This window comes from Anser brachyrhynchus (genome assembly GCF_964034855.1).
Source record: "Anser brachyrhynchus genome assembly, contig: SCAFFOLD_490, whole genome shotgun sequence".
Classification (NCBI taxonomy): domain Eukaryota; kingdom Metazoa; phylum Chordata; class Aves; order Anseriformes; family Anatidae; genus Anser; species Anser brachyrhynchus.
The window spans coordinates 1-10,350 of record NW_027664002.1 but is presented as its reverse complement, the minus strand read 5'-3'; the positions used below and the strand labels follow the sequence as shown (position 1 = coordinate 10,350).

The window sequence follows — 10,350 nt, the reverse complement described above, 5'->3', positions numbered from 1 at the left end:
CGGTGCCGCCCCCCCCCCGGCAGCGAAGGGGTGCCGGCGGCGGTGCCAGCGCTGGCACCGGGCGGTGACAGATGGCCGCAGCCGGAGGGACAGATGGGGGGGCACCGCCGTTGGCACCGTCACGGCACCGCCACGGTCCCGGCGCGGCGGTGCCGCTGTCACAACACCGCCACCGTCAGGACATGGCACGGCCGCTGTCGGTGCGGTGCCGCCGGCACCTCGATGCCACTGCCACCGCGGTGCCCGTGTCACGGCCCCGCCCCTGTCGCGACATGTCGCTGTCCCCCCCACTCTGTGCACCCCCCCCCCGGGCCCGTGGGGTCCCGGTCCCCCGAGGCGCCCCATCGGAGGGGGCGTGGCCAAGCGCGGAGGGGGCGTGGCCCCAGTTCCGGGGGCGTGGCCGTACCGCGGGGTGGGGTCGAGGGGGCGTGGCCGAGGCGTGGGGTGGGCGGGGCTTGGCGGGTGGCGGTGGGCGGGGCTTGGGGGTGGGCGGGGCCGGTGGGCGGGGCCTCGGCGGCGCTTCCCGCCGGCAAAAGTGCGGCGGGCGCCGAACTTCGGCCAAACTTTCCCCGCGCCGCCAACGCCGCCGCCCGGTCCCGGTCCCGGTCCCGGTGTCCCGGTCCCGGTCGCGGCCCCCCGGCCATGCCCCGCCGCGGCTGACACCGCCGCCATGTACTCCCCGTACTGCCTCACCCAGGTACGGGCCGCGAGCGGGGGGCCGGTGCCGGGGGTGGGCCGGTGCCGGGAGTACCGGGGGGGGCCGTCCGGTACCGGGGGGGGCCGTCCGTTAACGGGAAAGGCCGTCCGTTAACGGGAAAGGCCGTCCGTTAACGGGGGGGGGCCGTCCGGTACCGGGAAGGGCCGTCCGGTACCGCGGGGGGCTGTCCGGTACCGGGGAGGGCCCGGGAGCCGCCCTACGGAGGGTTTGGGGTTTGCTGCGCGTCTGCAACTCCCTGAAAATGGGGGGGGGGGGGACCACGGAGCCCTCCCCTTTCCCCCCCCATCTCCCCGGTGCTCGGTACCGGGGAGGCGGCGCTCCCGCTGGAAGCGCCCGGTAGCGGTGGGATACTCCCGGGGGGGTTGTGCCAGCTCCCGGGACCGGGGAAAAAGCGGCGGGGAGTCCCCGGGGGGGGGCCCCGTCTGGTACCCGCGGTCCCGGTCCGGGCTCGGGGCTACCCTCGGTTCCGTCCGGTGCCCGCAGAGGGTCGGGGGGGCCCCGGGACCCCGCGCTGCGGCTCCCCGGGGCGGGTGACCGGGGGGGCTGCTGCCCGCTGCCGCCGTCCCTGCTGCATGCCCGGTGCCCCCCGGTCCCGGTTGCCTCCCCCCCGGTCCCGGTTGCCCCCCCCCGTCTGGCTTCGAGCGGGACAAGCAGCAGCCGCTCCCGGGGCATCCCCGCGCCAAGGACCGGTCCCGGCCCCGGTGCTGCCCGGTGCGGAGCGGAGCGCCCCGGTGGCCGCGTACGGGGACCCCGCAGGCTCCCGGTGCCGCCGCGGTCCCCGGTTCCTGCAACGAGGGGGGGGGCGGGGGGGGGGAACCGGGACCGGGGGTCCCTGTGCGGGGCAGGGGTGTCACCGCGCGGGGCCGCCGCTTCTCGCCCCGGGGGGGGGGCGAAGGGAGGGGGGGGATTGGCCTCGGGGGGGGGGGGGCACAGTCGGGGGGGGGCTTCTAAGGGGAGGGGCAGGGCAAAGGAGCGGGGGGAGGTCGGGGATCGGTGCCGTTGGGCCCCCCCCCGTAGGGTTCAGTCCTGGAGCTGCGTCCCTATAGTGGGGGGGCTCTCCCCGGGCCCCCCCCCCTTATTCTGGGGGCTGCATCGGGGGTGGCAGCGGCTCAGGCAGTCCCCCCCCCCCCCGCGCAGCCGGGGCTTGGCTGGGTTTCGCCCCCCCCCCCCTCCCTTTGCCCTTTTCTCCCGCTTTTCGGGGCGGTTTTGGCGGCCGGTTGCGTCTGGGCGGGCGGCCAGCGGCGCTTCTCGCAGCTTCGGCGCCCGCCCCGCACACGCGTGTGCACGCGCCAGCAGCCCAGCGTTGCACATGCGTGTGTGCCTCTGCCCGCGCGCGCCAGCGACATGCGTGTGCTGGCGCACACGTGTGTGTGTGTGTGCGGGCATGCTGCGGGCGGGTGCTCACCTGGCGCGGGCACGGCTGCACACGCGTGTGCACGTGCACGACGGCCTCGCGGGAACAATTGTGCCGTGCCCGCGCGCGTGCCCGCTGGTGCAGCACGCTCACATACATGTGCACGCCGGCCTTGTGTGCCTCCTGCACGTGTGTGCTTGCACACGTGTGTGCTCACGTACATGTGCACACCTGCACCCCGCTCTCCCGCCCCGCTTCCCTTTTTGAGGCGATTTCTGGGTGGTTTTGGGCCGCTGCCACCATCCCCTATAGCTCCAGCATCGGGCGCGCGCCAGGATCCGGCCGTGGCTGCTGCAGCACGGATAACGGCACGGGGAGCGGCACGTATAGCGGCACGTATAGCGGCACATATAGCGGCACAGATAGCGGCAGCTCCCACTGCCGGGCCCCGTGGCTGCGCAGGCAGCCGGCGGCACAGCGCTTGTCGGCGCTGGCGGCACCGATCGCCGTCCCCTATAGCGGCTGCACCGTGCGGCAGCTCCTCGGCAGGGCCGTGCACGTCGCCGCCCCTATAGCAGGATAATAACGCCCGGCACGCTCCTTCCTATAGGAAACCCCCCTGCGGGGCGCGCGACGCCCACGGGCGGTGATGGCACAAGGCGGTGGCGGTGCCGTCAGCTCCGTGGTGGTGCCGGGGGGGGCGCGGGGTGGCCCCCACTGCTCTCTGCTCCCTGCCCCGGCACACGGCGCGGGGTGGCATGGTGCCACCGCGCGTCTCCGGCCCTATAGGGCGTTCTGGCCGCCGTACAGCCTGGTGCGGGGTGCGCGCATGGACCGGAGCCGGCGGCAGCGAATGCCGTGGCCATTTTCTCTCGAAAACGCAGGAGGAAATTCAGAGCGTCCCCCCCGGATCCGTGCATCCACGCCCCCCGACATCAGCCCCCGTGGAAGGGCGCGATGTGGGGACCCCGATGCGTGGGGTGGGGGCCGCAGCCCCTATAGTGGCATGCGGGGGGGGGAGCTGTGGAGTGCGGCACCTATAGCACGGCGCCTGCTGCCCTATGGGGCCGCGCTGCCCGCAGCGGGGTGCGGCGCGTGGCCCGGTGGGGCGTGGGTGTAACGCACAGGACGCGTGGCACGTCTGTGGGAATAACGCCCGGCGTGCGTATGGGAATAACGCACGGCACGTCTGTGGGAATGGGAACAGCGCGTGGAGCACACGCAGGGCACGCGGCGCACGTGACGGGTGCGGACGGTGCCGCCGTGGCACCGGCTGCGCCCTAACGCCTGCGCGTGCCGGGGACACGCGCGTGTGCCGGATGCGCCCGCGTGGAACCCGTCCACGCTTCCCTCTGCGCGTGTGCAAGGCGCGTGCTTCGGCCCTCGTGCACGCGCGTGTGTGGTGCCTGCAGGGGTGTGCCCCCCCCCCCCCCCCCAAATCCGTGGGGCGTGCGGCACACGCGCGTGGCAGGCATGGCAGGGCCACGCAACCGCCCCAGGCCCCGCGCGCGGCTGCGGTGCGGCTGATGCAATCGGTGCGGGATGGGCCCCCCCCCTAAAATCCCCCCCCCCCGCCACGTGCGAGGCCGTGCGAGGTGCCCGGGGCGGGGTGGGGGCGGCGACACGCGTGGGCGCCGCGCGGTGCCGGGGCGGGGGGGGGACACACAGGGCCAGGCCGTGCGTGTGCCGCGTGTCTGTGCCGCGTGTGCCGAGCTGCACGCGCCCCCACCCCAAGTCCCGGCCCCGCGCCCCCCCCGCGCCCCCCCCCCCCAGCAGCAGGGCCCGTGGTGGCATCAATAATGGAGGAGCCCTGGGCTGGGCTGGGGGGGTCGGGGAGGGCCCTGAATTATTGATGGGCCACAAAAAGCTTTCTTGGCCGCCGCAGTACCGCGGGGCCCCCCCGGCCCGGGGCTGGCAGGAGGCCACGGGGATAACGGGTGGGGGGGGGGGCTCGGGGATGGCGGGGGGGGGGGGGGGCAGCTGCCGGGGTCCTGCGGTGCCAAACCTCACCGGCCCCGCGCTGCGGCACCGCCAGCCACCGCGCCACGGCCCCGGCCTCGCCCCGCGCCCCCCAGCCCAGCGCTGCCGTCACCGGGCCCTCCACGTGGCCGCGGGCAGGCGATGTCCCCGCGGCCCCTCCCGGACGCCCCCCACCCGCCACCTGCGTCCCCCCCCCCTCCCCATGTGTCCCCCCCCCTCCCCAGCCCGACGCCTTCCCTCGAGGCCGCCGGCGGCTCCCGGCCTCGGAGCGGGGTCCCCTCGTGTCCCCCCCCCGGCCCCCGGGCAGGGAGCGCCGGGGAAGGGTCTTGGCAGCCCCGGAGGAAGGGGCCGCGGGCGGGGGGGGATTTTTGGCGGCAAGTCTGGCTTTTTCGGGTTATTTTCTCTCGCGGCGAAGCCGAGGGGCCGAGGGGGGAGGCTGCTGGCAGCGGCGCGGGAGGGCGGGCGCTGCCGGGGCTCCGAGGGGGGGGGGGAGTTGAGGGGAGAAAGGGGGGGGGGGAAGAAGGCTGCAAATTTTTTATTTTTTTTTTTGCTTTATTTTATTATCCCCCCCCCCCCCCTTTTTTTTTTCTACCACCCCCCCGTTTTTTCGGCGGCGTCTCCTCCCCCTCCGCCGCAGCCGGGCGCTGGCGCTTTGCCGGGTGCTTACAGCTGCGGACGCGGCAACGTGGCTTCGCCCAAGACTGCAGCTCAATGCGGGGCCGCGCAGCCAATTGCAGCCCGGCAGCGCGGGGCCGGACCCCCCCGGGGGGACCCCGACCCCCCCGGGGGGACCCCAACCCACCGGGGGACCCCGACCCACCGGGGCGCCCCGATCCCGTTACCGCCGGGCGCGAGGGCGCGGGCGTGCGGGCGGACCCGGCCGGGAGCCTCCAGATCCTTCCGTGGCCACCTGGCACGGCCCTGGGATGCAGGGGGACGGGCGAGGGGGCGAGGGGGGGTCCCAACGCCTTCCCCCCCCCGATGGGGGTCCCGTGGCCGAGGTTCCCCCCCCGGGATTCTCCGGTGCCACCCCGACGGCCGCCGTGGGGTGGCCGGGAGGGGACCGAGGTGGCCGGGAGGGGACCGAGCATCCCCGAGCACCTGGGGGCCCTTTGTCCTCCGGGGGGGTGGGGGTTTGGGGGGGGGGGGGCAGGGGTCCCCGCCTCCCTCAGCACCCCCGGGGCCGCCCCGAGGTGGGGAGGGGGCTTCGGGGACCCCCCCGGGTGCCCCCTCCTCGACGCACCCCCCCCCCGGCGCGGCCGCGCTGCTGTGGCTCGATTTGGGCTTTGGGAAGGAAAAAAAAAATAAAAGAAAAAAATAAAATGAATAAAAGTGGGGGGGGGGGGAACAGAAGGGGCTGGGGAGCGCCCCCCCAACCCCGTGCTGCTGCTTTGGGGTGAAATTCGAGGGGTTTGGCGCTGGAGGAGGGCGAGGGCGCAGCCCCTGGGAGCCTCCCCCTGGCCTCGCTCCCGAAACTCCCCAATTTTTTTCTTTTTTTCCTCTTTCTTTTTTTTCTTTTTCTTTTTTTTTTTTTTTATCCTTCGCACAGAGGGAATTAATTACGGGGGGGGGGGGGGGGGGCGGGGGGTGGAGCGGGGGGCATTGGCTCCGAGCTCCGCGTCGGGGATTTGGGGGCAGAAACGGAGGTTTTGGGCCGTTCCGCGCCGCCGCGCGCAGGGGCCGCTCCGGGGCTGGGGAAAGCAGCCAAAATCCGGGGCTTTTCCCCCAAAAAAAGGGCGTGCCGAGGGGAGCGGGGCCCCTGGGGCGGGGGGGGGGGGGCGGGGGGTCGCGCGAGGACGCGGGGCCGAGCCCCCCCCCCCCCCCGCCCCCCCAAATTCCCTGCCCGGGGGTCGCGGCCGGCACCGCCCCCCCCCCCCCCCACGCGTGTTTTTGGGATCCGAACCCCCCCGCCCCCCCCCATACAGAGCCCCCCCGACCCCCCCCCGGCACGTGCAGCCCACGCGTGGCCCCCTCTCGGAACCCACCGGGGGGGGGGGGGGGCGCGGGGATCACGCGTGGAGCCCCCCCGGCCCCCCCCCCGCCCCCCCCCGTGTCCCGTCCCCGAACTCCCCGTTCCCCCCCCCCCCCCCCCCCGGCTCCGTTCCCCCCCCCGGCCGGTCCCGGCCGGTCCCGCCCCCCCCGTCCCGGCCAATGGGGCGGGCGCTCCCCCCGCGCGCTGCGCTGCCATTGGCCGCCGCCGCTCCGGTCCCGGTGCCAAAAGGGGCCGCGGCGGCTCCGCGCGCTCCGCGCCCGGCGGCGGCGGCGGGGCTGGGGCTGGAGCTGGGGCGCTCCGGCTGCGAGACGGCTCCGGTCCCTCCCGGTCCCCCCTCCCTCCCCCCCCCCCCGGTGACCGGGACCCCCCCCTCCGGTAACCGGGACCCCCCTCCGGTAACCGGCATTCCCCCGGTAACCGGGACCCCCCTCCGGAAACCGGGACCCCCTTCCCTTAACCGGGACCCCCCCGGTAACCGGCATCCCCCTCCCATAACCGGGACCCCCCTCCGGTAACCGGGACCTCCCCCCCGGTGCCCGAGCCCCTCCCTGCTCAGTGGTGTCGGGAACCGGGACCCGCCACTCGCCGCTCCGGTGCCCGCTCCGGTGCCTGCCCTCGCCCCCCCCGGTAACTTCTTCTCGCCGGTAGTGGCCCCCCCCACCCCTTCCCGTCCCGTTATTGCCCCCCCCCGCTCCGGTTTTGCCCCGCCGGGGCCCGACTGGCAGCTGCCCACGGCAGGGATGAGCCGCCGCAATGGTACGGACGGGGACGGGGACCGGCGGCACCGGGGATGGGGACTGGGCACCGGTGGCACCAGGGACTGACGGAGTCAGGGACGGGGACCGGGCAGCGGTGGCACCGGGACGGGGACAGGGACGTGAGCGGCGGGTGGCGACTGGGGGCCGGGGGATGGCACCGGGGCCGGGAAGCGAAGGGAACAGGGCTGCGGAGCACCGGGAACCGGGGCTGGGGACCGCTGGCACCGGCGATGAGGACGGACGGACGGCACCGGGGATGGGGACCGGGGACAGGAGCGGGGCTGGCGGCAGGGACCGGTCGTGGCAACGGGGATGGGGGACCGGGACCGGTTGCTTGCGGACGTCCCTGGGGATGAGGCTGTGCCGGTGGCACCGGGGCTGGGCACCGGAGCTTGGCACTGGAGCTGGGCACCGGGGCTGCAGCGGCACGGGGCTTAGTGGGCACCGGGGCTGAGCAGGGACCGGGGCTGGGCACTGGGGCTGAGCGGGCAGCGGCGCTGAGCCGTCCCGGTGCCTGTGCCGCAGCAGCGCTGCGGGGCTGTGCCGTTACCGGGGCCGTTCCCGAGCCCTGAACGCGGCCGTTGCGGGCGGCGGGTGCCGGGCAGCACCGGGAGCGGTGCCGGGACCGCCGGCCCTCGCCCCGCTGACGCCGTTGCCGCCCCGCAGGATGAGTTCCACCCGTTCATCGAGGCACTGCTGCCCCACGTCCGGGCCTTCTCCTACACCTGGTTCAACCTGCAGGCCCGCAAGCGCAAGTACTTCAAGAAGCACGAGAAGCGGATGTCGAAGGAGGAGGAGCGCGCCGTCAAGGACGAGCTGCTGGGCGAGAAGCCCGAGGTCAAGCAGAAGTGGGCCTCGCGCCTCCTGGCCAAGCTGCGCAAGGACATCCGGCCCGAGTGCCGCGAGGACTTCGTGCTCTCCGTCACCGGCAAGAAGGCGCCGTGCTGCGTCCTCTCCAACCCCGACCAGAAGGGCAAGATCCGCCGCATCGACTGCCTGCGCCAGGCGGACAAGGTGTGGCGGCTCGACCTGGTGATGGTCATCCTCTTCAAGGGCGTCCCGCTGGAGAGCACCGACGGCGAGCGCCTGGCCAAGGCGCCGCAGTGCGCCAGCCCCGGCCTCTGCGTGCAGCCGCACCACATCGGCGTCACCATCAAGGAGCTCGACCTCTACCTGGCTTTCTTTGTGCAGGCGCCCGGTGAGTGCGGACCGCCGGCGCCGGCGAAGCGCCGGGACCGTGTCTGTCTGTGTGTGTGTGTGCGTGTGTGTGTGCCGCGGGGAGCCGGCCCCCCGGCCGCCCTGCGCCTCTCCGTCCTCCCCCCCCCAACAGCCTCCCAAAATTTGGGGTCCCCCGTAACCCCCCCAGGACGCCTGGGGGCTGGCGGCGATGCCGGCAGCGAGCGCGCGGCCACGGCTGGAGCGGTGCCGCTGCCGCAGCTCCGGGGCAGTGCCGCAGCTGGGGCCGGCGACAGCCCCCGAGGGGGGAAGCGAGGAGGAGGAGGAGGAGGAGAAGGAGGGGGGGGGGGTCCCATCCCCCGCAGCCCCCTCCCCGTGCCCGCGCAGGGCAGCCCCGGGCGGGGGGTGCGGCCCCCGCGCGCCTCGCACAAAGCGGCGCCGAGTGCCAAAGCGCGCGCCGCGTGCCGAGCCGGGTGCCGCGCGCCGTGCCAGAGCGTGCACCGGGGGCCGCGCGCGGTGCTGGGCCGTGCGCCGTGCACCGTGTGCCGTGCACCGTGTGCCGTGCCGTGCACCGTGCGCCGTGCGCTGAGCACCGTGCGCTGAGCACCGCGCTCCATGCCGCGCACCGTCCCGTGCAGCGCTCCTGCACCGGTGCCGTGCCGGCACCGGGCACCCAGCGGGCGCCTTTGTCTCCGCTGGGCTGCGGGTGCGTGACACGGGGGCACACGCACGGGGGGGGGGGGCACATGAAATGCAGCCCCCCCCCACCCCCCCCCCCCCCAGCACAGGTGTGTGCGCACACTCCCTGCCTGGATGAGGGGGGCCTGCTGCCGGGGAGGGGGGATTTTGGGGCTGGAGCGAGCGATTTTGGGTGTTTTTCGGTGGCTCCTCGATGTCCCCCGTGGGCTTTCGGGGTGGGGGGCAGCACTTTGTGCCCCCCCACACACACACCGTGAGCAAGGCGAATCCCCACCCCCGCGCCCAGGCCTGCGTGCCAAGCCGGGGCACGTCCCTGGGGGGGGGGGGGGCACGGGGGGGGCCCTGCAGCTCCCCCCCTCACACCCCCCTCCCTCCGTGCCCCCCCCCCAGCCTGGCCGGGGAGGGCTCCGACAGCCCCAGCCCGGCTCCCGCCCAGCGCCGCCAAAATGGCCCCGGTTGGCACCGTGCCCCCATGCGCCGCACGAGGCCCCGTGCGCAGCCCTGCCCCCCCCGACCCCCCCCCCCAGCGTCTGTGTGCCCCCCCCCACACCCCCTCCGACCCCCCCACCCCCCACCCTTTTGCCGGGGGCCCTTTTGGCTCCCGCAGGCCCGGGGGGGCGCGGTGCCAACCCCCTCCGCGCGTAAGATGGCGGCGCCTGTTGGCACCCGAACCGCGCTGCGGCACCGCCGCCGGGACCCCCCCCGCACGCCTGGGACCCCCCACTCACCACCAAGGGGGGGCCCCCCTGCAACTACACGAAGCCCCCCCCCCCAAAAAAAAAACCCTGAGCCAAAGTGCCCCCCCCCTACACCAACCCCCCTCCCATTGCTGGCCTGCCCACCGCCATGGCTGCCACCAGGTCCCAGCAGCCCCCCCCCCCAAAAAGAATTTGTTCCATGGGGGGGGTCAAGGTTCTTGGGTCCCCCCCCAGATTTATTCCATGGGGGGAGGTCCAGGTGCTTGGTCCCCCCCAGATTTGTTCCATGGGGGGGGGGGGTCCAGGTGCTTGGGTCCCCCCCCCAATTTTTTCCATGTGGGGAGGAGGTCCAGCTGCTCGGGTGTCCTCCCCCCCCAAAAAAATTTTTCTGGGGGGGGGTCCAGGTGCTTGGGACCCCCCCCAAGGTGCTCCGGCCTCACTCTGAGGGGGGTCCGGACCCTTTTGGGGGGGGGTCCTTGTGGGGGTCCCGGTGCCCCCCCCGGCTCCATGCACCTGGGGGGTGTCCAGTGGGGGCACGATCACTGCTGTGTTGCCCCCCCCCAGCACAGCTGGGTCCGAGGGCACAGGTGTGGGTTTGGGGGGGGGGGGCACCCATTGGGAGGTGGGGGGGGCGGCTGCAGCTGCCCCCCCCAGCACCTGGACCCTCTGCTGGGAGGCTTTGGGGGGGGGGCTGTGGACACTTGGGGGGGGGGGCAGAGGGGGCACGGGGATCGCTGTGAGCAGCCCCCCCCCCCCCCCGCAGGGGTCGTGACCTGGCTGACCTCTGACCCCGCAGGCAGACGAGGGGGGGGATTTGGGGGGGGAGGGATTCGGGGGGGGGGGGGGTCTGAGGGTGGGTGGGGGTCTGAGGGGGGGGGATCTGTCCTCCTGCCCCCGATACGGTGGGGATTTTTTTTGGGGGGGGGGGACACGACCCCACGGTGAGGGCAAGGTGCTGGGGGGGGGCAGTGGGG

The 10,350-nt window shown here is 74.5% G+C and overlaps 1 protein-coding gene across 2 annotated transcripts; it reads left to right on the top strand.

Annotated features, from left to right (window-relative positions):
- Window positions 1-457: 457 nt before the first annotated feature.
- Window positions 458-9,097, top strand: LOC308186518 (nuclear factor 1 A-type-like). 2 transcript variants are annotated; one of them, XM_080608625.1, is made up of 2 exons: window positions 458-697; window positions 7,470-9,097. In XM_080608625.1, exons 1-2 carry the CDS (start codon window positions 671-673, stop codon window positions 8,580-8,582), a joined length of 1,140 nt encoding a protein of 379 aa, XP_080464751.1. In that variant the 5' UTR covers window positions 458-670; the 3' UTR covers window positions 8,583-9,097. The 2 variants fall into 2 exon arrangements, with proteins under 2 accessions (XP_080464751.1, XP_080464752.1); XM_080608626.1 differs by lacking the exon at window positions 458-697 and adding an exon at window positions 6,259-6,801.
- Window positions 9,098-10,350: the final 1,253 nt, after the last annotated feature.

Bases quoted from the DNA above. Each gene is read 5' to 3' on its own strand.
- LOC308186518 (XM_080608625.1), top strand. From the start codon at position 671: ATGTACTCCCCGTACTGCCTCACCCAG. The intron at 698-7,469 runs GTACGGGCCGCG...GCCGCCCCGCAG, and splicing joins CCCCGTACTGCCTCACCCAG to GATGAGTTCCACCCGTTCAT.